This window comes from Pan paniscus, chromosome 4 (assembly GCF_029289425.2).
Source record: "Pan paniscus chromosome 4, NHGRI_mPanPan1-v2.0_pri, whole genome shotgun sequence".
Lineage (NCBI taxonomy): Eukaryota > Metazoa > Chordata > Mammalia > Primates > Hominidae > Pan > Pan paniscus.
The window spans coordinates 130669484-130695661 of NC_073253.2; the positions used below are offsets into that span (position 1 = coordinate 130669484).

Here is a 26178-nt window from a genome sequence, read left to right on the forward strand (position 1 = left end):
ATATAAAATAATCATGTGAAATATATTTAAATAAAACTTAAAATGAAGAGAAAAAAAGATGATAAAGAATGGCCAAGCATTAGCCAGGCACAGTGGCATGCACCTATAGTCTCAGCTACTCAGGAGGCTGAGGTGGGAGGCTCACTTGAGCCCAGAAGACGGAGGCTGCAGTGAGCCATGATCATGCCAGTGCACTCCAGCCTGGACAACAGAGTGAGATCCTATTTCAAAAAAAAGGCCAAGCAGATTCAAAAAAGAATGAAATAGGACTTCTATAAATGAAAATATGACTGAAATTTAAAATTCAGTGACTGACTCTGTTTAATACAGCAGATTAGATACAGCTGGAGAAAGAGTAAACACGAAGATAGTTCTAGAAGACAGATGAAAAGTAATTATCCAGAAAGTAGTCCAGAAAGACATGAATTAACAACATGACTGAGATTAACAGATACAGAAGACAGAGTAAAATACTAACGTATGCTTAATCTGTGTTCCATAAGAAGTGACTAGTATAAACTGTTTGAAGAAATGATGGCTGAAAACTTTATAGATGTGACAGACATGTTCAAAAACCGAAGTGGAGGACACTTATCACCAAAAGACCCTCCCCAAATAAAATTCTAAAGGATGTACTTCAATAAGAAGTAAATAGATCCCAAATGGAAGGTCTAGATGAAAAGAAGGCACACTTAGTTTTGGTCACACCTTTTTCCTTGCCTGATTCCAGAAACAGGTTTTGTGGTGCTGTGTGCTTGTCCGTTGGCCCAAGCAAAAGAAGAACCCTTCATATGGAACTTGTCTACCAGAAACAGGTTTTGTGGTGTTGTGTGCTTGTCCGTTGGCCCAAGCAAAAGCAGAACCCTCCACATGGAACTTGTCTACCTATCTGCAGACCCTGATGGTAAAAATAACAGTTGCATTTTGCCCTTCAAAGTGATATCATGAGACAGCAGTGACACTCCTTTGACTTTTGAAGATTTCCAGGCACCATGGCTTATCTTCAAGATAGCAATGAGATTTTCAACAAATGGTGCTAGAACAACTAGACATCCACATGCAAAAAAGCCAAGTCTAGACACAGGCTTTACAAGCTTTACAAAAATTAACTCAAAATGGATCATAGACCTAAATGTAGAATGCAAACCCATAAAAATCCTAGAAGATAACATAGGAGAAAATCTAGATGACTTCAGGTTTGGCAGTAACTTCCTGGACACAACACCAAGGGTACAATCTATACCATAAATAATTACTAAGCTGGTCTTTATGAAAATCAAGCATTTCTACTCTGTAAAGGACATTGTTAGGGGAATGAGAAGACAAGCCACAGATTGGAAGAAAATATTTGCATCAAGAAGCAATGAGGTCTTTCCCCTCTCAGATCCAAGTATTATAGTCTGACCGCTGGCCTTGGGAGAGCAGAGGAAAATGGGCCCATTGCTTCACACAGTAGGCCCAGATCATGTTTACGCTCTCCTGAACAATTTCATGGACTCTTTAGAAGGACCATGAAGAACCAGATAAAAACTGTTTTTGAGCTCTACAGCTGGATTCACATGCCCTGGGAGAAGCATGTTATCAAGCTATGCTGCACCTTCACGTCTTGGGTAAGACAGAGAAGTACTGGTGGAATTCCACCTCCTGGTGGCTTCCAGGCTCTAGTCTCAAACCCTGAGGCCTGACCCACTTGGGTCTGTTAACTTGCTGGCCATATAATACCACATCATCAGGCAAATGTCAAAGGCACATAGTGTTGAACTGATTCTTTTTCAAATGCTCAGTGAATGTTTATCCACCATGGAATCATCTATTCCCCAGGGAGACTGAAGGAAGCTTGGTAACTTAGATTATGTGGGGAGCACCTCCTAAAGTACTTCACAATTTGCTTTGTAAGAGTATGCACTGTGATGTTTCTGTGACTGGCCGTCAATGAAGGTCATCAATAGCGTATGTTAATAACAACAAATAATTAGACTAAGGTCTGTCTTTTACACATACACAAAAGGCATTAAGTGTCAGCTGCTAAATCTGGGTAGTGGGATTATGAATGAGTTTTAGTTTCTCAATTTTCAAACAAATTACTCACATAACCAGAAAAGGGAACATGCACTTAAATATAGTCTGCACACTGTGAGTACCCACTGGAGTTTCAACTTCAGTGTTTTTTCTCTAGCTGTAAGCCCCTGGCTCCTTTCCTGTGTGATTAAGATAAAATTCTTAATTTTAATTTAAGAATTCAGATAAAATTCTTTAAGAATTCTTTAAGAATTAAGATAAAATTCTTAATTGTCCCTTTCCTGTGTGATGTGGTGTGGTGTGGTGTGTGTGTGTGTGTGTGTGTGTGTTTTAATTTTAGGAAAACAGGGTGAGGGAAGGGCTTTGCAGAACACAGCAAATGCTGTGGCATAAGCCCCAGTGCAGCATGAGTGTCCAAGAAGGTACTAGCAAGCATTAGCTGGGTTCTGGCCTGAAGCGTCAGTTAGTCTAAGGGAGGTGCACTCATGCAAACAAGCAAGGATGTGGGAGCTCCTAGAGCCTTGGAGCATCAAAGAGCCAAGCCTGACTGTCCTCTTCTTCCTGCTCTATTTTTAGCTGTCTGAGTCCAGGACACATTTGAGTGTCCCGGATAGGAAGGTGGTAAAGAGATTTGGGACTTATTTTCAAGGTAAGTGACAGAACCAACTGCAGGCTCTGCCTACCTCAATCTTCCAAGCTTGTAGGATTCCGTCCCACATCAGAAATGCCAAGTGAGGTGGATGCTGGCTGAAATGAGTATCAGTGTAACAGGATGTGCTGCTGACAGGAACAGGCTCTCTCTACCCACTTCTAGGAGATGGAGGCAGGGATGGGTTGTGGCCCTATGACTACCACCAAAGGGATATGCAACATCTGATCTGAGTTAGAGACTGGAAGTCAAACAAGCTGAAACTTGGGATGAGGACAATCACTTTGTTAGCCACAACCAGATGGCAAGCAAGATGTATTTCTAACAACCGTCCCTTTTCCTTGGGATTTTATTTCAGGATATAGTCAAGCCCAATGGCTGGGCCTCATCCAGTCTGTAAAGTGGATAAAGATCACTCATGGGACCCTGCTTCTTCCCCAGGTCAGGAGCTGGCTCCATAAACTGCACAAGGATTGGCCAAGTACCCACAGGCAGCTTCAAATTGGGACATCTGCTATCAGAGGATGCTGGGTGCCTTTTGGAGGAGTGTGAAGGCTCTGGTCATTGACAAGAGACAGGAAAAAGAACAAGATTACTGGAGACTCCCTTCCTCTCTCATACTTTAATCCTAATGTTAATAGTTAACATCTGGGCACTTACTATGTCCAGGCATGGAATAAGGACTTCACATGCATGCTCTCACATCAGCCTCATAAGAACCTGATGAGACAGTTACTGTGATCCTCATTTCACGGAGTATAAAACTATAGCATGGAGATGTGAGTGACTTGCCTCAGCCACAAGTAAGAAGTGGCAACTCTGGCACCAATGCCCATACTCTAAACCACCCAGCTCTAGAACACAGTGGACCCCAAGTGGTCCCCAGAGCTGGTCACCAAGGAGATGCCAGTTCCCTGGTTCAGAAGCACCTAATCCTAGGTTGGCACTGCAGCTCAGCAGTCCTCTTAGCAATCCCTGGGCATCCAGACCCCTCCCATCTCTCCCACAGGGGCCTTTGGAAGGCAGAGGGCCTGGCCCAGCTACTTCAAATGGGCCTCCATGTGGCACATCCCATCACCATGCCTGCAATTGTCATGCCAGGTGTTGGGCTTGACTACATGCCACCTCTAAGAGTCTGGGCCATGCAGAGAAGAAAACAATCCCTTCTTAGGAACTTCAGTGACACCTAAACAAGCAGGGCAGCTCTGGTAACTGGTTAACAAGCATTCTCCAGAAAGCATTTCCTGATACCCACTTGCGGTCCTGTCTCCCCCCTTGCAGCACAGGTGGTCCTGCATCACCACAGCTTTTCTCTTGCCTATACCTGTTTCTGGACAGGAAGCCCTTTGGGGGTGGGGATGGGTTGGTGTGTAGCTGTGCAAGGGACATCACAGCTCTCAGCAAGGAGAGCTTGAGTGGGTGGGACTTCCCTCAGATGTCTGCCTAGTGTTGGAGCACAATGGCGGGGTCACATCCTTGACCAGACCCTAAGCTGCTTGAAGGCTGGTACTCCAGTTTCTCCCTCTCTCTGTAGCTTCCCCATGTTCTGGGAAGGGGCTGGCCTGGCACCCAGCAGGCGCATCAAGACAGATAAGTGGCTGGCAGATCCCCTTTCCCAGTTCTTGTGGGGCTGGCTGGCACCTCTCCAGGGCTCAGCTGATTTCTCCCCCTCAGTTCCAAGCCCCCAAGCAGCCTGGGCCCTCGTTTGGCCTGCTTTTACTCCTTGCAACACTTTCAGTCTCTAAACTATCTAGGTTGCCTGGCTGTCTTTTCCAGACAAGAGTGTGAGCTCCATGAAGCAGAGGCCACTCTGCCCTGATCACTCCTGCACTCTCACACAGAACCTAGCACGGTGCCTGGCAGACAGCATGTGGAGTGAATGAGAAAAGGCCTTTAGGGAAACAAAAGTGAAGAGGAGAGCAGAAAGAGGGCCTGGACACACTTCCTTCTCACTCAAGGGCCAAAAAACAAAGTTCTAAGTGGGTGTATACCCAGAATGTCTAACATCCACGTGCTCCCACATCCCCGCCCAATCGGCTAAGGGCTGGTCACCTTCTGAGGACAGTCAGTGTGGGTGTGTGGCACTGTTCTGAGGGGTGGAACAGAGCAGCATTCTCACTAGACATGGCCCCAGAGTCTGGCTCCTCTCCCATCACAAAACAGGACATAAGTAACCACAGCAGTGACTGGGCATGCACTAACTGCTCAGAACATCCTCCTAAGGTCAATTGGGCCTGGTTCCATGTTAGGGGCAGGCATGGTCATGCCAATGACTCAGTGCCGCATGCAGGCAGAGGAAATGCTTCAGATTCAGCCAACTATAGCCCTGCTGGAAGGTCTTCATAAAATTTAAAAATACATATTATTATTTAATATACAAGAGCTGATGTGGCTGATGCCAGAGTAAGGATCTGCTCTGAGCTACTTTTCCAGTGATAGTGATGGGCTCTCCTGGCCAGTCCTATGCCCTGCTGTGACCTCTCCTACACACCCACAATAGCTGGGGATAGGGATGATGGATGTGTGAGCCACTGGGTCAACGTCTCTAGCCCCCATGGGAATGGACTGCTGACATCCACCTCAGGAGCACTGGGCTCAGATTCAGAACCAGCTATGCCCAGACCAGGAAAACACAGATTTCTATGCAGCACTGGTAGTAGTTGCCTGAGATATGACAAAGCAATGGTATTCCCCATTCATGCCCTTCAAAAAAGAAGAGAAAGCTAGATGGAAGAAATGACACTGAGGTTGTACTTGACCTAATGATGGTGTCTGTGAACACCCCAGGAATGGGCATCATGGCATTCGGGAGCCAGGGGCTGCCTGGGTTTGTGTAGCACATTAGCTTTCCCATTATGTGCACAGCACCTTTGGCCTTCACAGCAGCCTGGAGTTGGAGTAGGGACAGTTGACTCCATTTGAGTTGTAAGGAAATTGGGGTCCAGGGAAGTTAGGTGGCTTCCTCTAGGTCACATAGCACGTACACTAACTAGGCAAGAACTACAATGTCTTCTGTTTCCTATCTAGCAACTTCTCCCAGTCTCCCTGGCTGACTGCCAATGCTATACATAGCTTTCCTGGGTGTGTCACCTAAGTTCTGGGCTTGTTTCCTCATCTACACAGAAGAATCATGCTTAGTTCACATTACCAGGCCTGCCACCTATAAGAGTCTTTGCTAAGCAGAAAGTCAGAAGTCCCAAAATATGTACAAATACTTAAATCTAACACTATTACTTTTCATGCCCAGATGCTTTCAACAGAACACAAAAACTTTACCTTCCTGATGACTGTGTTTGCTATGGGGAAACCCTTGGCCTTGCCTTACTGAGAGAGCAGGGAGTGCAGGAAGCAACCCAGCCCTTCCGCTGCCTGGTTGTATCGCTTTGGGAGAGGTACCCTGTCTTACTGAGTCGTCCTTTCTGGCTGTAGCACAGGTGGCTGCAAGAATCAGAGTACTCTTTCCTGATCAGACCCACCTGATCATGTCTCAGGCAATACACAGTGAAAGCATTACGACAGGACAGCAGGATTTGGGTCCCTTCTCAACCCCTTGCAGGCTGTATACAACCCCAGACAAGTCCTTTATGCTTTGAAGCCTGGCTTTCTCATCACTAAAAATGGGGTTAGTCTCCCTCCCTTCCCAGCTGGCCTTGCACAATTGCTGTGAAACCACAAATAAGATTGTATCTGTGAACAGGACCAAGGACCCCTTGGAGAGAAGGCTGAGTCCCAGACTGGGGCAAGGGAAGTCCAGGGTAAGGCTGGAATATCTTATTGTGTTAGAAGGCAAGGAAATGTACAGAAACTGATGGAGACATGGCAAAAGGATATCAGAACCAGCTTGAAGATCAAATTTGAGGTGATGTGACCATTAAAGTGAGTAATGAAATAAATATAACTTACTAAATTTTAAAAAATCTGTAAACCAACATTGATACTTCAAAAAAAAAAAAACAGAGGAAGGGCACAGGGAAAGGTTTTATTACAAAAGAATGCCAACTAAGAGATGCAGAAATAAATTTTTTAAATCACTATTTTATAACCACCAAGAAATGAAAAAACCCACTATTTTATAACCACCACTGTAATATCAAATTCAGGTAAGATCATCAAGGGTTGCTGAAGCCACTGGGTGAAATACCGTGGTACAGGATGTGCAAAAATCCAACAGATACCACCTTAACTGAATGAGCAAGCAGAACATCTCCAGTGACGGGACAAACCACGTCAGGTGCCTCCCGACGTGATGCACAGAGAAGGATGCAGCATCTCTGATGCCATTCTCCTAAGAAAATGCTCATCCTGAATCTAACCCTGAAACCAACCCAGATTGGAAGACATTCTGCCAAACAACTAGCCTGGACTCTTCAAAAGTATCAATGTCATGGAAGATTTTTTAAAAGCTGGCAAACTGTTCAAAATTAAATAAGACTAACAAACTGGCAGTCAAATGCAATATATGATCCTGAAATGGATCCTGGATCAGGAAAGAAAACCAAACAAAATTATAAAGTACATTATTGGGACAGCTGAGGAAATTTCAAAATGGACTATGTAACAGCCAAAAATAAATACAGAAATATCTACACATATGCCTGCATGCACACACACAATGAGGGGAGATAAGGCAGATGAGGCAAGATGTTAACAACTAGAGAATCTAGGTGAAAATGTTCCTTGTACTCTTCTTGTAGGTTTGAGCTGTTTCAAAATGAAACAAAAGTGGTCTTTGGAGAACTATGAGAACTTCTGCATCTTAAGCCAGTGGTGTCTGGGTTGACTGAGGTACACTCACCTGTCAGGTATTCCAGGACGGCGGCCATGTACACGGGTGCCCCCACTCCAATCCTGTACTTGGGGTGGCCTTTCTTGATGTACCGCAGCATCCGCCCCACGGGAAAGATGACTCCTGCTTTGGCAGACCTGGACGTCTTGGTGGACTTCTTCTTCCCACCGCGGCTCGACATGGCGGTGGCCCTGGAGGCGGATCAGTGAGCACACTGTGAAGGCGAGAGGCACACCGGTCAGGGTGGCTGGGGACAGCACATGTCCCCTTTCCAGGTACACTCTAGTCCCCTGGAAGGCCCCAGGCCTGCCTGCAGATGCCACTGTCTGTAGCTGTGGGGCCCTCCGGGTCCGGGTGATGCACTCTGCTGGAGCAGTTTGATCCCTGAAAAGAAAGGCTTGGCTTTGCACAATTTATACCATGACATCAATTTTATTGGCCACTTCCATTTAAATGTTACACTGACAATGACTGCTCTTAAGTGTCTTGCCATTATGCCACATGATGAAAAAGGAAATGGGATTTCTTGGCCACATTCTATACACTTGTTTAATAATTGCATTTTCATACACTTGAGACTGGGGCTGATAAACTTACCAAAGGCTTCATAAAAGAAAAACAGCTATGACACCCTCCCCTAAAAAGATGATGTAAAGGCAGATACCTAGATTCTCTGATGAAAGCAGTGTCTGTATCTTAGATTCTTTATCTGTGAGAGGCAAGAGCAGCTTACAGGAGTCAGTACAGTGTATAGTCAGGTTGCAGTAAGAGGCCCTCTGAGCACTTCTAGTCCACCGGATGGGCCAATCTTTAGAGAAGAGAGAGAGAGGTATTTTTTCCTTCCTTGCTCCCAATCCCCATCCAGTCACCCAGTCCAGAGGAAAACCCTCCTCTACACCTCTTGTGGGGCTCTTTCTCTCCACCTCCAGTGATGGGATCCTGGTCATCACTATTTTAATCAAGTGGTCACAAATGTCTCCTGAAAAGGTCTCCCTACCAGAGCCCCCTCTCCTCTAATCCACCCTCTACCCCATGGGTGGGGCAATCTGGGTACACACCCACCTGAACATGCCCCGGCCCTGGCCTGAAAGCTTTCTGTGGCTGCCACAATTCTCATGATAGAACCAGGACTCTTGGCCTGCCATGTAATGCCCTAGAAATCTAGGCTGGCACACCTGTCCAGCTTTGCCTTGGGCCACCTGTGGTCTAAACTAGCACACAGGGAGCCACACAAGGTTCCCCCCAAATACCCTTCCACTTCTTTTCTCCCTGCCTGGGCAGTAGCTGTTCCCTTTGGCTGGGACCTCCATTATCTCTCACACTTGCCTCTGCCTTCTGCCAGCCCTCCCAAATGTTGGGATCTGGCTGTTTCATCCTCAGGGCCCCATGTGCTGCACACCACAGCATTGATGCACGTGTGCCCATTCTCCCATCAGACTGCAGGTGGGTGGAGGGGTGCCCCTAACTGTATTCCTACTGTAGCACCATCCAAGGTCTCGAATGTTTACTTGGAGCATCCTGTTCATTTATGCATTCACTTCAGGTATTATGCTGGGCAGATGTGGTCCCTGTGGAACTGGTGGGGAAAAAGACAATAAATAACCCCCTAGTCATTTAAAAGATAAACGTAATGCATGCTTCAAAGGGCCAGTGCAGGGTGCTGGGAGAGGGGATATGAGGGGCCTTGGCCTGTTCTGGGGCCCCCTAAAGTCTTCCCTATGAACATGTTTGCTCACTGAACCAATTGGGCAGGTCTCCCATGTACTGATAAACTGACGTCACACTCCATGGTGTTTGGGGCCTTCCAGCACCAGCAGTCAATGCTGTGACCACTGGAGGCCACAGGGATAGGAGTCCCTGTTACTCTGATGCTCAACCTATACTAGGGACATTGTCAGGACATGCCATGGTCCACACTTAACACCTCTCTAATCCCAGGTGCATCTCAAATCATCTGGGATGAGCCACAGAGATGGCTGTGAGGACAGAAAACAGAATTCTGGGCACTCTGGGGCTACTGTGTAGACAGGCCCAACAAAGGTAAGATGGCAGAGGCCCTGGCTCTGGAGTGATGTTAGAAGAGTAAAGGCCTCTGTCATGAGCGCCCTGTCAAGGAGCACCCAGTCTTAACTGCTCACTGAGGGCTAGAGAGACCCAGAAGGGTCTGGGTTTTTCCAAAACAATTAGTTGGATCCCTTCCTTGCTGCAATGAACTCCATTTTAAAACATTCCTTGCAAAAAGGTGCCTGTGCTCACTCTGAGCAGGAAATGATATGTGTATATGTATGTGTGCCTGTGTTTTCAGGCAAGGCTGTCATTGGGTTTCCTAGCAGTCTTTTGCTTTACTACAAATGTGTTTCACAGACCAACAACCTGATGCCTTTGGACTAAGAGCTTTTAAATCGGAATGTCTCCCACTTTCAGCAGGGGAGGCCTGTGGTCAGTGATGATTAACAGCAGCTCAGCCCTTTTCCTACTAGAGCACAGACTTCAGCTTTGTTTCCCAGCTGACCTGCTGGGCATGTCTGGGGCTGCCTATGTGGGAACTGGACAGTGGTCTCCTCCAGAAAGGAGCCATTAGCACTCAGAGACCTGGCAGGTCCTAGACATGCTGACTCCTTAAAAGTGGTGCTCCTTGTCTTTCCCTCCTCTGACTCTAGCTGAGTCTTTACATCAACATGCCAGTGACTCCCAGGTCTCTATGCCAGTGCAACACCTGGCCGCTGAGCCTCAGAGCTCTGTTCTGACTGCTGATGGCAAGGGCCCACTTACAAGTCCCATGGGTGCCTTGAACTCCTCTGGGTCTCTCAGCCTCATCAGTGGCAATGTCATGCACCAAACTAGCCAAACAGCAGTGAACCTGGCCCAGACTTCTCTGTCCACCCCACAGCACCCAAGCATTAGCCAAGCTCTGCTGAACCGCCTGCAGAACCTCTCAGGCCTCTTCTCATCACCCTCCCTGCGTTGGTTCAGCCTCTTTACTTCTGACCTATTCTCAACCGCACCAGTCTTCATCCATGGACACCAGAAGCAGCTCTGCCTACTCTGATGATTCCCTGTCAGCCTGAGCTTCTGAGCTAGCCACAAACAGCATCCTTCAGCTACTTTTGGTGGCACTGCTTCCTGTCACCCCAGCCCTGGCTCACATGCCTCAGGCCACCCCTGACTTCTTGAGCCTGTCACACTGTGTTAAGGATGTCTCTGAACACGCAGTTCTCCTGCCTGGAATGCCCTTTGTCCTCTTGTCAACTTGCTGAACTGACACTCACAGCCTCCCTCTGCCATGGAGGCTTTGTGGACATGACCACAGCCTGGAATTGCTCACTGCTCCATGTTCCCATAGTATATATATCCCAGCACATGCCTCTCCAACTTGACTGAACTGCAAGCCATTCGATGTGAAGCACTGTAGTCAACTCATCCCAAGAAAGGTCTGAAATATCACAGCTCCTCCAGTGCCACCCTGCTGGCAGAAGAACATCTTCACTTCTCATTCTGAGTCAGGCTCCTGTCCAATAAAGCGGCCTCAAGTCTGTCTCCCCACCAATGGGGTTGTCTTGCAGAGATTCTGTACTTTACCCCTCCCCATGTTCTTCCTGCACTTCTAACTATAGTTCCCCAAGCTGCAGCCACAGCTATGAAAGAATTCTGACTAAGCCATGAAGCCTTATGACATCCAGCAATGTGTGGTGGTTTTCAAAACACCCTTTTGAAAACCAACTCATAGTTGTGCAGTCTCCAGATAAACCCATGAATGTGCCAGGTCCATCCTGCTCTTCAGAGGTTTATGCAGGTGTGGGTAGCTCCAGTCAGGCACCCATGACAAGGGGGAGAGTGACTGTGAGGCCAATGGCAATTAAGCATTATGATTAAAAACTAGAAGTCCAAAGCCAGACTGACCTGATTATAAACATGGCTCTGCCGCTTACTGGCTGTGCATTTTTGAGCAAGTGATTTAACCCCTCTGAACCTATTTTCTTATCTTTCAAGTGGAGATGATGCTAGTAAGGGCCTCAAAGAGTTGGTGGCAGAAGTGAATCAAAGCATCCATGTAAGGGCCTGATACTCACTCACTGGGCAAGTTCTCAGTAGTTAACAAAAACAACAATGTGAATAAGATGAAAAAAGGCCATCTTCTTGCAGAACAGATCTTGGACATTTGCGCTGAAGACATTGCTAGCTGCTGTAACAGATAAGTCTCTAAAACTTATTTCTCACTCCCGAAAAATCCAAAATGGGTTTCCATGATTGGCTGGTGTTTCTTGTCCACATAGTGATTCATGGATCCAGATGCCTCCCATCTTGTGACTCTCACATCTTCAATACATGATTCCCAGGGTTGCCATGGAAAGAAAAAGACCATGGATAATAACCTATGAGGGTTTTAAGGGGCCAGGCCTGCGAATGGGGCACATCACTTCTGACCATGATCCATCAACTAGAACTTAGTCACGTGCCCACAACTAATTGCAAGAGAGGTTGGGAAATGTACTCTGGCTATTTACTCAGAAGAAAGGAGGAAACAGCCAGTCTCTGTCACATGATAAACCAATCTGAACGCTGACCCTAACCCCAGAATGAGTTACCACCCAAAACCTGTTGGGCCCTGTTTGACCCATGTTCTGTATCCAGCCTTGTTTGAGAAACAGACAGCCCTACATCATAGACAAAGCAGCTTCCTAAGCACTCATCACCTCTGCAGGGCAGTGAAGCTGGTCACGGGAGAACAGCTATACTATCTGGTCAAACTTGACAAAGATGTGTTCTTCCGTCCTTCAGTAAACCAGGAGGCTTCACTCATGGCTCTGCATGCTTTGAAAACAATGATAGGTCCTCAGGCAACTGTGTCTGTTCATCATTGCACATTAGCTTGACTGCCCTTTTGGCTGTTATTGGCCTAGAAAATGAAGGTTCTGTGATTGATCTTGAAGGGATCTCTGTGGTCTTTATTTCTGCAACTCCTCCAATTATAAATCACAATAAACATTAACCTTGTTTATAAAACCTCAAAGCTTACCCAAAGACAAACTTTTATAGAGGAGCTGGATGGAGAGATGAGTCAGGCTACAGTGAGAAGCAAGAGAGTCTGACCACAGGCCCCTCAGCAATCGAGATGCGACTGGAGCAACGCAGTCAGTTCTTTTAGCACAGGACTAATTAGAAGGCTGGCTATGTAGACCCCATGAATAAGGTGGACATGAGAACAACAAGCTGTGTACTACTAGGAGGGGCAGTAGGGGCAAGGAACCAAAGTGCCATGGAGGCCCTGCCACACCCTCCTATCCCTTCCCAGCAGGCATCCTAACAGGCTGCTCCCTGCACTGCAAACCACCTTCATTCCCACTGGCACCTTCAGCACACCCAGCACGCTCAGTCTGAACATCTCTCTAGCCCTTTGTCTGGAGTAATCCTGCCTACTGGTCCCAATACCTTCCCTGGCAATGATCCATCAATGTGCTCCCTCTTCTGCATTCCTGCCATGGCCATGCCTTCTGTCAGTCACAGTCTAGTTTGGGGCAGCTGCATGTCCAGACTCCAACCTTGTGCACAGGCCCTGTTGACCTCCAACACATCTCTCTATTTGCAACAACCAGAGATCCACCAGGATGAATTTCTCCCTCCCAGTTCCCTCAATGGATGTGGCAGCTGCAGACCCAGGGCCCAGCTAAAAGTGCCTCACAATCTCCCTCAGGCTGCCCCTATTCTTTAATATACTCAATTATTTTTCTTAGTCTTATATACAGTACTCTGCAAATGCAGTTTCCAGCCCTTCCTTCCATCATGATTGCCAGTCACTCTAGATCCCATTTACATATAAGTTCTGAAACCAGCTATCCCATTCTTAGCACTCAGTGCATGGTATCATCATTGCCTATTTACCTGTCTGTCTTGATGAAACGAACCAATTTGCTCTACTCACCACTGTATCTCCAAGCACCCACCACCCTGCCTGGCACCCGGTAGACATGCACATGCCAGCTACAAGGTAGCTGATTAGTTGGCACTGACAGTGGATAGGGAGAAAGGAGAGGGCAGCATTTCCAAAGCCCACAGGACTGGGAGCTATGGCTAGTGGGACACCAATCAGAGACCTTCTCTTGGACATTCATGTACATACACCTGGCAAAATCCCTATAGGAGCCCAGACACTCAAAATTCAGGGAGCTTGTAGAGCTACCTTGGGGATTCTCAGGAAAGGAACACTCCAATTGCCCTGATAGCTGGGCATAAGGCACACAGAGGCCTTATGACTCTGTGACAGTTCTATGGTTCCAGTGACCTCTCCTCCTGCCTCTGGCTCAGTACCATAGACTGCAGGAAAATACTTAACCTTCCTCACATCTATAAGAGATTGACTCCTGTTAAAGCTACAGCACAGAAACCCCTTAAACAATCAGGGCACTCATGAAACCGCTGGAATAGTCAATCATGAAGTATTTTATTATCTAAGCAATGAATACATGCCTATTGATCCCATGCAATATTGATTAGAACTGCTGGGGAGTTGCTAGTCAAAGAGCCCTATGTCCAGCCCCTGAGGATAGAGGAGTCTGAGCTATCAGTGCTCAAATAACTGCTGATGAGGAAGAACCACCCCATCCATTCTGGCAGCTGGATAAATGCCCACATATCCACATGCATTTGTCACCTTCCCATCAACTCCAATCACAAAGGCCAACCTGAGAAACTTAATTCTGAAGGACAAGACACTAATCCTGTTTACGGCATTCTCTTCCCTCTTTCGTTTACTCCTATCACACCAAATGATTAACGGTGTCACCCGCTGTCATGTCCCCAGAGGCATGTGGATATACTAGACAACCATTGCTCACAGAGCTGGGGTTCACAAGCTGCACTCTGATTGGCTTGGATCAGAGACCTGTTCTAGTATTCTAGCCAATCAGGAAAAATATCTCTCTCCATTCATAAAACACCATATCAAAAAGTGAGCCAGATGATTAAAGAACCTACAGTCCACTCTCAGTGAACTAGGGGACTGCAAACAGAAGAGACAGACCAACTGAGATAGTAAATAAATCATAAACCATGCATTTTGTTCCAGCAGATGTGTCTTACTCCTGTTATGTTTTCAGTGGCAGGAAGAAACAAAACACAAACACAAATGTCATTTACCACAAGCAAGAAACAGTTTTGGGGAAGCTAGTCTGGGATTGAAATTTCACCTCTGCAAACCCATTCGGTGATGTGCTTCCCGAGATGCACTGAAGGAACTGTGCAGCTTGCTACATTTTAACAGCAAGTTACTGCCTGCCTGCTTTACAAAAAAACTTTTCTACATACTCCTCTCTCTTTTAAAGGTTGTGCCAGACTCTAAGATAACCAGTCTCACGGAAGGCTATTTAGAGAAAAGTTAAAGTGTGGGCTTCACAGGACAGGACTCTGATAAGGCTTAGCATGTAGAATCCACTCATTATTTGCCGAGTAGACGTGTTCCCAATAAGAATAAAAAGAACACCTGATCCTGTCTCTCTCCTGCTCAAAACCCTTCAGTTGCTCTTAGGATAAAGTGTGAGTCTGACCAGAATCCTTTGTGATTTGTCCTGTTTGTCCCTCCCTGAAGCCTCACCTGACTCCGCACCAGGACTCAGCCATCCCGAGCCTCTGGCAGTTCCCCACATGACCTCTGTTCTTTTCTTCTAAGATGCACACATGGGGTTCCCCAGGCCTCAAACACTTGTCCCCATCTGCCCTCCTTTGCCCAGCCATCTCCTGCTTGACCTTTCCAAGCCAGATAAGGGCTCACTCCTGGCTAGGTTACTGTACCTGCTGGGGGGCTACGTGGGGCCTTCTGCACTGATTTTACAACGGCTACTTGCCTGCCTTCTCCCAAAGTCAGCTCCCCCAAGGTAGGGGCTAGGCATTTCTTAATCACGGCTGTGTCCCCAGTGCCTGAACAGGAGCTGATTCTCAGGAAATCTTTATGGAAAGACTCTGAGACACTGACCTGACAGGTTTGGTCCAAGCAAACAAGCTATACAACTCTTTGGAATGAAGAGTTGACTCACTCAGGCTCACTTGTAAGCGCTGAGGCAGGGCCCAAAAGACCTCTAAACCTACAGAATATGGGAAGGACCCACAGAGATCTGGGCCCCAATCACTCCTGCCCCTTCCCAGCCCATGTTCTAGGAATGGGGCTCTGAAAAGACTGTCACAAATCCTTGGGGACACTCAAATAAAACCAGAGGCTGTTGCAATTCTGATGAACAGCACATATAGAGTCTTGTTGGGTTCTTCGGCTTGAGGTTTTCAGTTTATGCTTTTATTTAAATAAATCTCCTTTAGGTGACTTAGGGCCGCATTAGCTCTGAAGGCAGGTCCCAGAACACATGCCCTCTGAGCTTCTCAGTGGGGAAGGAATGCGAGGCGCTCCTCAAGTTCGCCTCTCTCAGGGACCAGAAGAAACATCAGATGGAGATGTGTCACTCCCTGACACTGGCCCATTTGGTAAAAACTAAACCAGTGGCATGGTTGTATATTAGAATGTCACATGTGAAGTTCCAGACAATTCTTAAAGTTTAATAAAATGTGAGTTAAATTATGCCTCCTTCTAAAGGCCTGCCTCAAACAATTTTCATTTAGACAACCCTCTTAGTGCCTTATCTAGGGATCAGCATTAACAATGGTAACAGATCGAAACCAAAGAACAGACTGGAAAGATTTCTCTCTCCTTGTAAAACTAGAAGGGGGAAGAATTTGAAGTCTTTCAAGAGTTTTGCTGTGTTTAAGAAAAAATAAGTTTAAAAACATACTCATCCTCATCAGAGAGTCTCTTGTGCAAGACTGAGATGCTGCTGCCCAACTCTAGTTAAATGTGTACAATGGGTATTAATTCCAGTTGCAGGCAAGAGGTGTCCATTTCAGAGTTAACACCTCTGACAACAGGCTAGTAGCCTAAAGGTGGCCTGCAGTAGGTGAATTCCACCTAATTTACAACTCGAGTCTCCCATTCAAACCTAAGACTGTTAAAAAAATGCCCGACTCCCTGGAGCAGGGAGCTTTGGAACAAAACACTTCCCTCACCCCCTACTTTAACGGTAAAACCTCAAACCACAAAGGTGGAAGAAAAGAGGGAAGCTAGCAGGAGTGCCCCCTCTAATTGTCTATTCTTATGTGCTGTTTACTGGGTCATTAAAATCTTACAAGGCCTTTATAGTCATTGTAATTGTTGAATTCAAGGTTTGTCCCAGTTGTTTGTACAGAAGTCTCTCACTTTGAAACTCAGAAACATTTCCCCTAACATCTTGACTAAAAGAACCTTTCAAGCAATGTACTGACCAACTCCTTGAGTGATCTGTGGCCCCTGCAGGAGTGGGGGTAGGGAGCGCCATGTCGCACACCTGTTGTCAGGTGACACTGCCAGCAGCATCCTGCACACTCACCTCCCCACTCCACCCCACCCCCAGCGAGGCTCTTTCCTGCTGGCCTTCTCCACCCGGGGAAGCCTACAGCCTTCCGGAGTTACCTTTTAAAAAAAGCAAACCCTTCCTACCACAAAGCAAACAAAAGGCTGATACCGAGACAATCGGGAGCAGCGGGGGTTCCCGTGGCCCCTCTCCAGCCTATCCTTGGACCACTCCCCAGCCTATCCTTGGACCACTCCCCAACCCGGTCCCCCGCACCAGCCCGGCTTCAGTCCCGCGAGTAGCCCCCGCCTTCCCCTCCCTGCAGATAGCGAGCCAGACGCCTACACCTCGGCCCCCCGGGGCTCGGGCCCGACTTATTGTGCCGGGGCCGGCAACTCGCGGGCCGGCGGGGGCCTCACCAAGTACAACTCTGCTCACAGCAGCTCCCGGGTGCCCAGGCCCAGACTGCCCAGCCAGCGCCGCGGGGCCTCCTGCGGCCTCGTGCCTGGCCCGTGAGCCCGCCCCAGGACGGGTCGCCAGGGTAGGCTCCAGCACCGCCTTTTTCCCACAAAAGCGCCCAGGCGCGGGCAGGGGGATGCGTTTCGAAGAGAAGTTGGTTTCCAGGTTTCTTTTTTGAACAAAACCAAAGGGAATCCCGCGCGGCCCGACAAGGCCTGGGAGGACGTAGTGCACGCGCGAGGACCCGGCGTGGGCCACACCGAACCCGGCGGCCCGAGCCCAGCCCGCACCACACCGGTGCGCGCCAGGCCGGGCCGCTCCCGGGCACCCGCGGCCGGACCCGAGCGGCGGGGACAGGGAGTGCGGCAAGGGGGCCCGCGCGGCACTTACGCGGCGGCTCGGTGGCGGCGGCGGCAGCTGCAAGGTGTCTCGGCCTGAGCCCTCCTGGCCGCTCGCGCCTTTTCTCTCCGCGCTCCTCGCTGGCCCGCCCGCCTCTTCGCTTCCCGCCCGCGCGGCCCGCGCTCTCCCCCTCCGCCCGGCGCCGCTGCCGAGTGAACTGGAACCAGTCCTCGCGGCCGGCTTCCCACAATGCACAGCGCGCCGCTCGTCACATCCCTTCGCGGCCCCGAGCGTCCGGCCTCCGCGCCCGCGCCGCCCGGCGCCCCGGCCTTGACCCCGGGCCCGCGCCCTACCCGCTGACGCCGGCCGCTCTGCGCCCAGGCACCAGCCCGCACCCCGGACGCGAGGTCTGACCCATGACCCCGGGGACGCCCAGAGCCCAGTCCTTGGGAAGGGCCAGGCCCCTGGAGAGGAGCTTCTTCAGGGCGCGTCCCAGACTCTGCGTCTCGAGTGAATGCCTACTGTGTGCCTGGCTCTGAGCACGGGACTGTCGCTGCCACGGCATCTTTAGGAACCTTCCCACTAACCCAGTGGGAAGGCACAATGGCTGTTACCAGCGATCGCTTTTCCCTCCCCAGTCAATGCCACCCCCCCCGCCCCGCCTCAGAGACCCCGCTGTCTTTAGATACAGGCCACCGCCAAGCCCTGGTCTGCCCCAAGATCAATTACTGCGCACCCGGTTCCCCTGGGGTCCTTCAGTTAATCCTCCTCACCCCGAAGTCTGGAACCTGCCTTGCACATGGAAGCAGTTAGCTACTTCGCTTCAGCAAAAGTTCACTTTCGGACCCAAGTTGGGAATTACTAATGTAGACAGTGATTCCTTATCATCACACACGTTTTTTAAAAACTGCGGACAGGCCGAAAGAGGAGGGGCCGCCACAAAGCCCGCCAGGTCTTCCTAAATTGGTTTACCGCCTGAAGGCATTGGTGCCCCATCCCGGGTACTTAAATGGGGGCCTGCCCTCTACTCCCCTCCCTCCAAAGTGTGGAGCCGGAAGCCACTTCTCCATCCAGCTGTGAACTAAATTTGGATAATAATACACATCCCTCAGGGTTGATGCGAAGTTTAAAGTGCCGCTACTGGGGATTATGGAGGTAATTAGAGACCCCCCACCCCCACCCCCAGTCCTCAGGCTGCGCGGGAATCGCAGCGGCAGTAACCTCCACCTCACAGGGATGCTTTACACCTTACTTTAAGAGTTTGCAAAACAATGTCCAATACCTGCCATTCATGCATTCGTTAATTCGATTAAGTACTGAGAACGTATTTTGTGTCATACATCGATTTGGGTGCTGGATATGAAACAGCCAAGAGAACAGGCAGAAATCTCTGCCCTCCTGTAGTTTGCAGTCTCGTGGGGGAAAGAAAGACAAACGGGAGAATGTGTCAGAGGGTCTCCATGGGGTGGAGAAAAATAAGGCGGAGAAGGGGAATAGGAAGTGTGAGATAAGAGTGAGGCTCAAATACAAGAGAAGGCCTCTATGAGAAAGTAACATTTAAAGCCTGAAGAAATTGAGGGAGCAAGCCGTGTGGATGTCTGGGGAAGAACTGCCCCGAGCATGAGGAATAGCAAGTGTAAAGGCTGGGGTAGGAGTGTGTCCAAAATAGTCAAGACAGAGCGAGTGTCAGGTTGGAGTAGAATGGGTGAAGGGGAAAGTAACAGGAGATGAACCTGGAAAAATGATGATGCTTATGATGCTTCTGGTCCCAAAACAAAGCATTATGGTTCTATGAGGATCTCCCGAAGAAAAGATGTCAGGAAAGGTGCAGAGACCCTCCCCCACACACCACATTGTTGTTCCATCCTGCTCTGTGCCTTTGGGCAAGGACTCTCCGTTCTGCAGGGACCACCAGGTGGAATTAAAGTCTACACTCCTCCAAGAGCTGATCTTGGGGCGGCCCCACCTCCATGCCCCTCTACAGCGTGCCATTCTCATAGAACACACTAGGACCTTTGTCCTCTGGAGCTGTTCAATGCAGCAGCTCTGACCTCATCCTTCTCCAGAAGCCTCCACCTTCTCTCCCCTCTCTCCTGCGCTTTGTGTGTCCTGTTCTTCCACTTCGGTGACCTGTCTCCTCCCCTAATCTGGCTCAGAGAGGGGTACCAGCTGCTGCTGCTGCTACTGCTTCTTCTTCTGTTAAAGGTTTTTAATTTTTTTCCAATGACAAAGTTATGCTCATTCTGAAAACATGAAAAATAAAAATGCTCAAAAAATAAAACTCACTCTACATTCATTGCTAGGAGAGAACAGGCTGCTCCCATTCCAGCCTTTTTATCTATATCCACTTAACATTAAACATACAGAGTTTCTACTCTATTTAGTGATTGTCACCTGCATTTTAAACTTAATGGTTCTTTACGAGCATTTTACTGGGTAGTTGTTCTACAATAACATTACTGGAACTGTTTGGGTTTCCCTTGACCCTCTTAAAAATTACTGAGAACCCTGAAGAGCTTTTGTTTTATAGGTTACATCTATCAATATTTGCTTTATTAGAAATAAAAACTGAGAAAAAGTAAATACTTATTAATTTATTTTAAAAATGTTAACATGGAAAGAAATTATATTACATAAATAATGTATTTTAGAAAAATAATTATACTTTCCAAACGAAAATAATTAGTGGGAAGAGTGGCATTGTTTTACAGTTTTGCACGGCTCTTGAATGTCTGGTGTAATAGAAGATAGCTGGTTTCATGCCTCCTCCTGCATTCAGTCGGTCACTATATGTTGTTTTGTTTGAAGTATGTGAAGAAAATTCAGCCTTATGTAGATATGTATATGGGAAAGAATAGAGGATTTTAATCGCCTTTTCAGACAATTACAGATGTTCTTTTTTCATACCACACCAAAATGCAAGGAGTCGTTTCTTAAAGGTTAAGTGCAATGTAGAACCTGAAAAAAAAAATCAATAAACTTTTGAACTCAGTTAATACATTAAAATCCATTGGCCTATTTTATATCTTGACTGGGTCCTTTAGCTATGCATAATTCGGTAAAATCATACATTGATCATTTGGGAAATATCAGTTCACTGATTTATACGGATCTTACAAATGTAAACACATTTCATTGTACAATATTAGAAAATCACATCTATTAATAGCACCACTGATCTCATCTGAAGGTTTTCGAGTATTGGGAAGTTGTCAAGCTCATTGTGGCAGATACGAGTTTCCCAAAATTGTAATTTCTGCTTGAAAGCTCAAGTTTATCACTGACAACATAATGTCACAGTGATTTTCCTAGAAATGACAGGTTCATTTCATTCATTTTCAAGAAAATGTCTACCACAAACAAAGGACCACATTATGACTTTCATGGGCCATAGGCATTTTTGCCTCCATGGGCCCTTTCCTCCACTAAAAAGACAACTGCACTGGTATAAAGACAAATAAATTAATATTGTATATTAAAACTGTGCCTCGTGGAGTATTCAGCCCTACATACACCCAATTCTGAATACCCATAGTTTGTCTGTCAGGTGTAGCTTCTCCATTAGAAACAGTACTCAGGCCCCCAGGACTTTATGGGCCCATGAAAATGTCTTAATTTCTTTTAAAATCAGATGAAAATGAAAGTTAGTTCTTTTATATTGAAGAAAATATTTTAATATATAATGTTAATATATTTGTCTTTCTACAAACACAGTTGTAAAATATTTTTTTCTATTGTTTTATAGAAGAAGGGACTCATGAAGGTAAAAGTGCCTAGGGCCATGAAAGTGTAATGCAGCCTTGCTGTCAGCCCTTGTTTCAAGAAAAGCTAGTGTTCCATGAGAAAAGCAGCTAGTTTAACTCACAGCTCAATTGCATACGTGCTTCTCCTCAAGGTGACCATCCTAGTAGAAATGCTGTATGCGTACTTCCCATTTGGTCACGTGGAATATTTTAAAATGTGTTCCAAAGGGTCAGATTTAATAAAATTAATGCTTTTTACTGTTTCATCAGGACATTCTTAAGTTAAACTGGCTCTCTCTTTTTTTTTTTGGCTGTGAGTGCTTCATAATAAATAATAAAATGATGATGAGTACGGGATGATGCCATTGCTGATTTGTGGTAAGTCGCCAGCAGTTTTATCCACTATTGTTCTTGCACCATTTGTGCAAAGATCAACACAGGGAAAAGTCAAATAATGTCTTAATGTTAACATGAAAATAGTTGTGACTTTTTGTACCTCCAGGAAGGGTCTCAGTGACCTTCGGGGGACTGCAGACTACATTTTGAGAACTACTGCTTCACAATATCCACAAGCTTGGCCATCGTTAATTTAACCAACTCCTTATTTTTTCTTCTTTCAGGCTGTTTCCAACTCTATTATAAAGACGTTATGAATATTTTTAAAGATTGGCCAGGCGCAGTGGCCCACGCCTATTACCCCAGCACTCTGTCAGGCCAAGGTGGGCAAATCCCTTGAGGTCAGGAGTTTGAGACCAGCCTGGCTAACATGGTGAAACCCCATCTCTACTAAAAATACAAAAATTAGCTGGGCGTGGTATGCGGGCCTGTAACTGCACCTAGTCAGGAAGCTGAGGCAGTTAATGCCCTTGTTTAAGATAAGTACAGGTGAGTAGTTACCCTTAATGAGGAATAACAAAGGGGCCATGGGAAACCATCCTAGAGAGTTTGTAGGAAGGAAGAGGACTGTATTACCTCTTTTCATGCCTAGAGGCATCTCTGAATTTAAATATTTTTTCCCCTGAGGTTAGAACTGGATTGAAAATACAGGTTGAAGGATTTAGGATACCTGTAGAGCAGTGAAAATGTGCTCTGCAGACCACAATGGGGTCCCTGAGACCCTTTCAAGTGATCTGTGACCAAAACTATTTTCATAATAATATGAAAGCCTTATTTGCCTTTTTCACTGTGTTGACATCTGCACTGATGACACAAAAGCATTGGTGGGTAAATAGCTGGAGCCTTAGCATGAGTCAAGGCAGTGGCCCCAAACTGTACTAGCAGCCATGGAATTCTTCACCTCATCACACACCCACACACACACACACACACACACACACACACAGAAAGAGAGTGTTAGTTTCACTTAAGAATTAAGAATGTCCTTAATGAAACAAATTTTTTAAAATTTAAAAGCTTGTATCTGCTACCATGAACTTGACAGCTTCCCAATACTTTTCTGATGAGATTGGTGATAGTATTAACTAATATGACTTTTTGATGTTGTATTTTAAAATCAGTCAACATTTGGAAGATCTGCATAAGTTAGCTAGCCAATATTTTTCAAATGACCCATGTAAGATGTCACAAAATTATGCATAGGTAAAAAGATCCATTCAAAGTGCAAGATAAACCGATGGATTCAATGTCACAGGGTATGAAAAGTTAGTGATGTTTTCAAATTCTACATAACTACTAACCTTTAAGAGCTGACCACTTGTTGAGTTTTAGTATAGAATCAGAGAACAATATCCACAATTATCTGAAAAGAGTACTGTAATATTCCTTCCTTTAAAAAAAAAGCAAAACGACCAGGTGCGGTGGCTCACGCCTGTAATCCCAGCACTTTGGGAGGCCGAGGCGGGCGGATCACAAGGTCAGGAGATTGAGACCATCCTGGCTAACACAGTGAAACCCAGTCTGTACTAAAAAATACAAAAAATTAGCCGGGTGTGGTGGTGGGCGCCTGTAGTCCCAGCTACTCGGGAGGCTGAGGCGGGAGAATGGCGTGAACCCGGGAGGTGGAGCTTGCAGTGAGCCGAGATCGCGCCACTGCTCTCCAGCCTGGGCGACAGAGTGAGACTCTGTCTCAAAAAAAAAAAAAAAAAAAAAAAAAGCAAAACTTTTGCATGGAAAGAAAAACACCATTAAAAAGTCAAATGACAAAATGGAAGAAAACATTGGCAAAATATAGCACAGATAAAAACTATTGTCCTTGCCTTAGTCTTCTTGGGCTGCCATAACAAAATACTATAGATTGAGTGGCTTAAACAATAGGAATTAATTTTCTCACAGTTATGGAGGCTTGAAAGTCCAAGCTCAATGTTCCACCAGTGTTTGGTTTCTGGAAAGGGCTTTCTTCCTTTCTTCCTGGCTTGTGGACAACTGCTTCGTCCTCACATAGCGTTTTTTGCATGGGTGTGTGGGGGTTTATTGGGGGGCTAGAAAGAGCATTCTTTGATGTCACTTCTTATAAAGACACTAATTGTATTGGATTAGGGCCCCATCCTTATGATCTCATTTAAACTTCGTTACCTCCTAAAGGCTCCATCTCCAATTACCATCACATTGGAGGTTAGAGCTTCAACATATGAATCTGGGGGAGACAGAATTTAGTTCATAGCACTCCCTAATATCTTCTGGCCAGGCAGAGTGGCTTATGCCTGTAATCTCAGCACTTTGGGAGGGCAGATAGCATGAACAGATAGCTTGAGCCCAGGATTTCAAGATCAGCCTGGGCAGCGTGGTGAAACCCCATCTCTACAAAAAATACAAAAATTAACTGGGTGTGGTGGCATGTGCCTGTAGTCCCAGCTACTTGGAAGGCTGGGATGGGAGGATGCTTGAGCCAGGGAGCCTGAGGCTGCAGTGAGCTGAGATCATGCCACTGCACTCCAGCCTGGGCAACAGAGCCAGGCTCTGTCTCAAAAAACAAAAACAAAAACAAAAACAAAAACAAAAACAAACTTCTGAAAATTAATTAATATCTTATTGAAAGATATCCAGAAGATATGAACAACTAATAGGAAGAGATATAAAAATGGTACTTAAAGTATGGAAAGATATTCAACTTCATACATAAAAGGAGTGCAAACAAAACCACACATAGAAACCATTTCTTACTTACCAGACTGGCAAAAGTTCAAAAGCTTGAACCTATACTGGCAAAGCTGTAGGAAACAGGCTGTCTCTCTAATACATGACTGGTAGAAATACAAACTGCTTCAACTCTATGGAGGGAAATTTGACAGTATTTAATAAAAGTTATCTCTGCATTTACCCTTAACCAAGTAATTATGCTTTTAGAACTTATCCTGAAGATACATCACCAATGATACAAAAATAAATATGTACAAGGTTATTTGTTGCCTCATTATTGGGAATTACAAAATATTGGCAGCTACTTAAATGTACAAGCATAGGAAATTAGTTGAATAAACTATGATATAATACATACAATGAATACTATATGCTGTAAAAAAGAACGGCGAAGATCTCTGTAAACTGATATGAAGTAAATTCCAAAAGATATTGTTAAGTGAAAAAAGCAAAGTGCAAATGAGAGTATGTGACATTTTGTGTAAGAAAAAAGGGAAATTAAGAAAACATACATATATCTGCTTACAAATACAACTAGAAACACAGGAAGGATAAACTACAAAACAATGACAATAGTTACCTATAAGGAGTGAGGGGCAGAAAGAATAAGGAAGAAAGTGACACTTATCTGAGTATACTTTTTTGTATACTTTTGACTTTTAGAAATGTGTTAATGTTCTACATATTAAAAAACTAAAATGACACCTATAAAAAGGAGCAGGGAGAAAATTCCTAAAACATAAAGCAAATTAAAACCAATGAATCTAATTGTGTTTCAAATGAATGTCATAATCCCACTAAAAGGGAGAAAAAGAAATAATCCAAGAAATTTATGACCACAGTATTTGATACTCTCAGTCTATGGTAGGGAAGAGGGACAGGGAGGAATTACAAACACATCCTGAGATTTTTTTTTTTTGAGTTTTTTTTTTGTAGTGGCATGGGGAAATCCATTCTAAAATAATTTTGGATGTATTATAGGCTTTAGCAAATGAGTAAATGTGCTGATGTTATCGAGAGCCAGATTTCTCCCTGTGGAAGAAGAGACATACAACCACGGAATGGAGGAAGGCAAGAAAGTACCACATAGGGATGTACTGGAATCAGAAGTAATGATGTGAACTCATGATTTTTAAAATAAGTATATATAAATATGTGTGTGTATATGTGCACATATATGTACATACCTATGTATGTGTATGTATATGTATATGTGTATATACATGCATGCATTTCCTAGCTCTGTCTGCTGAAAGGGCCAAGAACGAAATACATCCCTGTAGCAATAAGCACATCTACTATTCAAATGATCTATTCTTGTGTAAATTTTGGTTAATTGTGTTTTTCTAGGAATTCATTCATTTCAACTGAGTTTTCAAATTTAATGACATTAAATTACCAATAATATTACATAATTCTTTTTTCACGTTCATTGATCTGTTGTTATAGGTCTTTCTTTTTTTAATTTCTGATACATTTTTTGTGTCTTTTCTATTTTTTTCTTGATCAGTTTTGCCATGGTTTATCCACTTTGTGAGTCTGTTCAAAGAACCAGCTTTATTGATCATCTTTATTGTGCTTGTTTCTTAATTCATCAATTCTATTATTTTATTTATTACCTATTTCTTTCTACTTTGGAGGGGTTAATTTTTTAAACTTTTTAATTGAAGTATAATACACATGCAGAAAAGTGCACAAATTCTAAGCGTGTGTAGCTCCATG

The 26178-nt window shown here is 45.6% G+C and overlaps 1 protein-coding gene across 5 annotated transcripts in view; it reads right to left on the minus strand.

Moving 5' to 3' along the window:
• The window catches only part of LOC100974858 (core histone macro-H2A.1), a 67596-nt gene extending 47024 nt beyond the window's left edge, over nt 1-20572 (minus strand). For 3 of the 5 annotated variants that reach the window (XM_034960533.3, XM_034960531.3, XM_034960535.3), the window contains exons 1-2: nt 17669-17867; nt 7464-7668 (exon numbers count right to left, since the gene is read on the minus strand). In XM_034960533.3, coding sequence (XP_034816424.1) covers nt 7464-7635 — 172 coding nt within the window. In that variant the 5' untranslated portion in view covers nt 7636-7668; nt 17669-17867. Of the gene's footprint in view, nt 1-7463; nt 7669-17668 lie in introns of all 5 variants that reach the window. The other 2 variants (XM_034960532.3, XM_034960534.3) reach the window with 2 other exon arrangements.
• Between the last annotated feature and the right edge of the window lie 5606 nt (nt 20573-26178).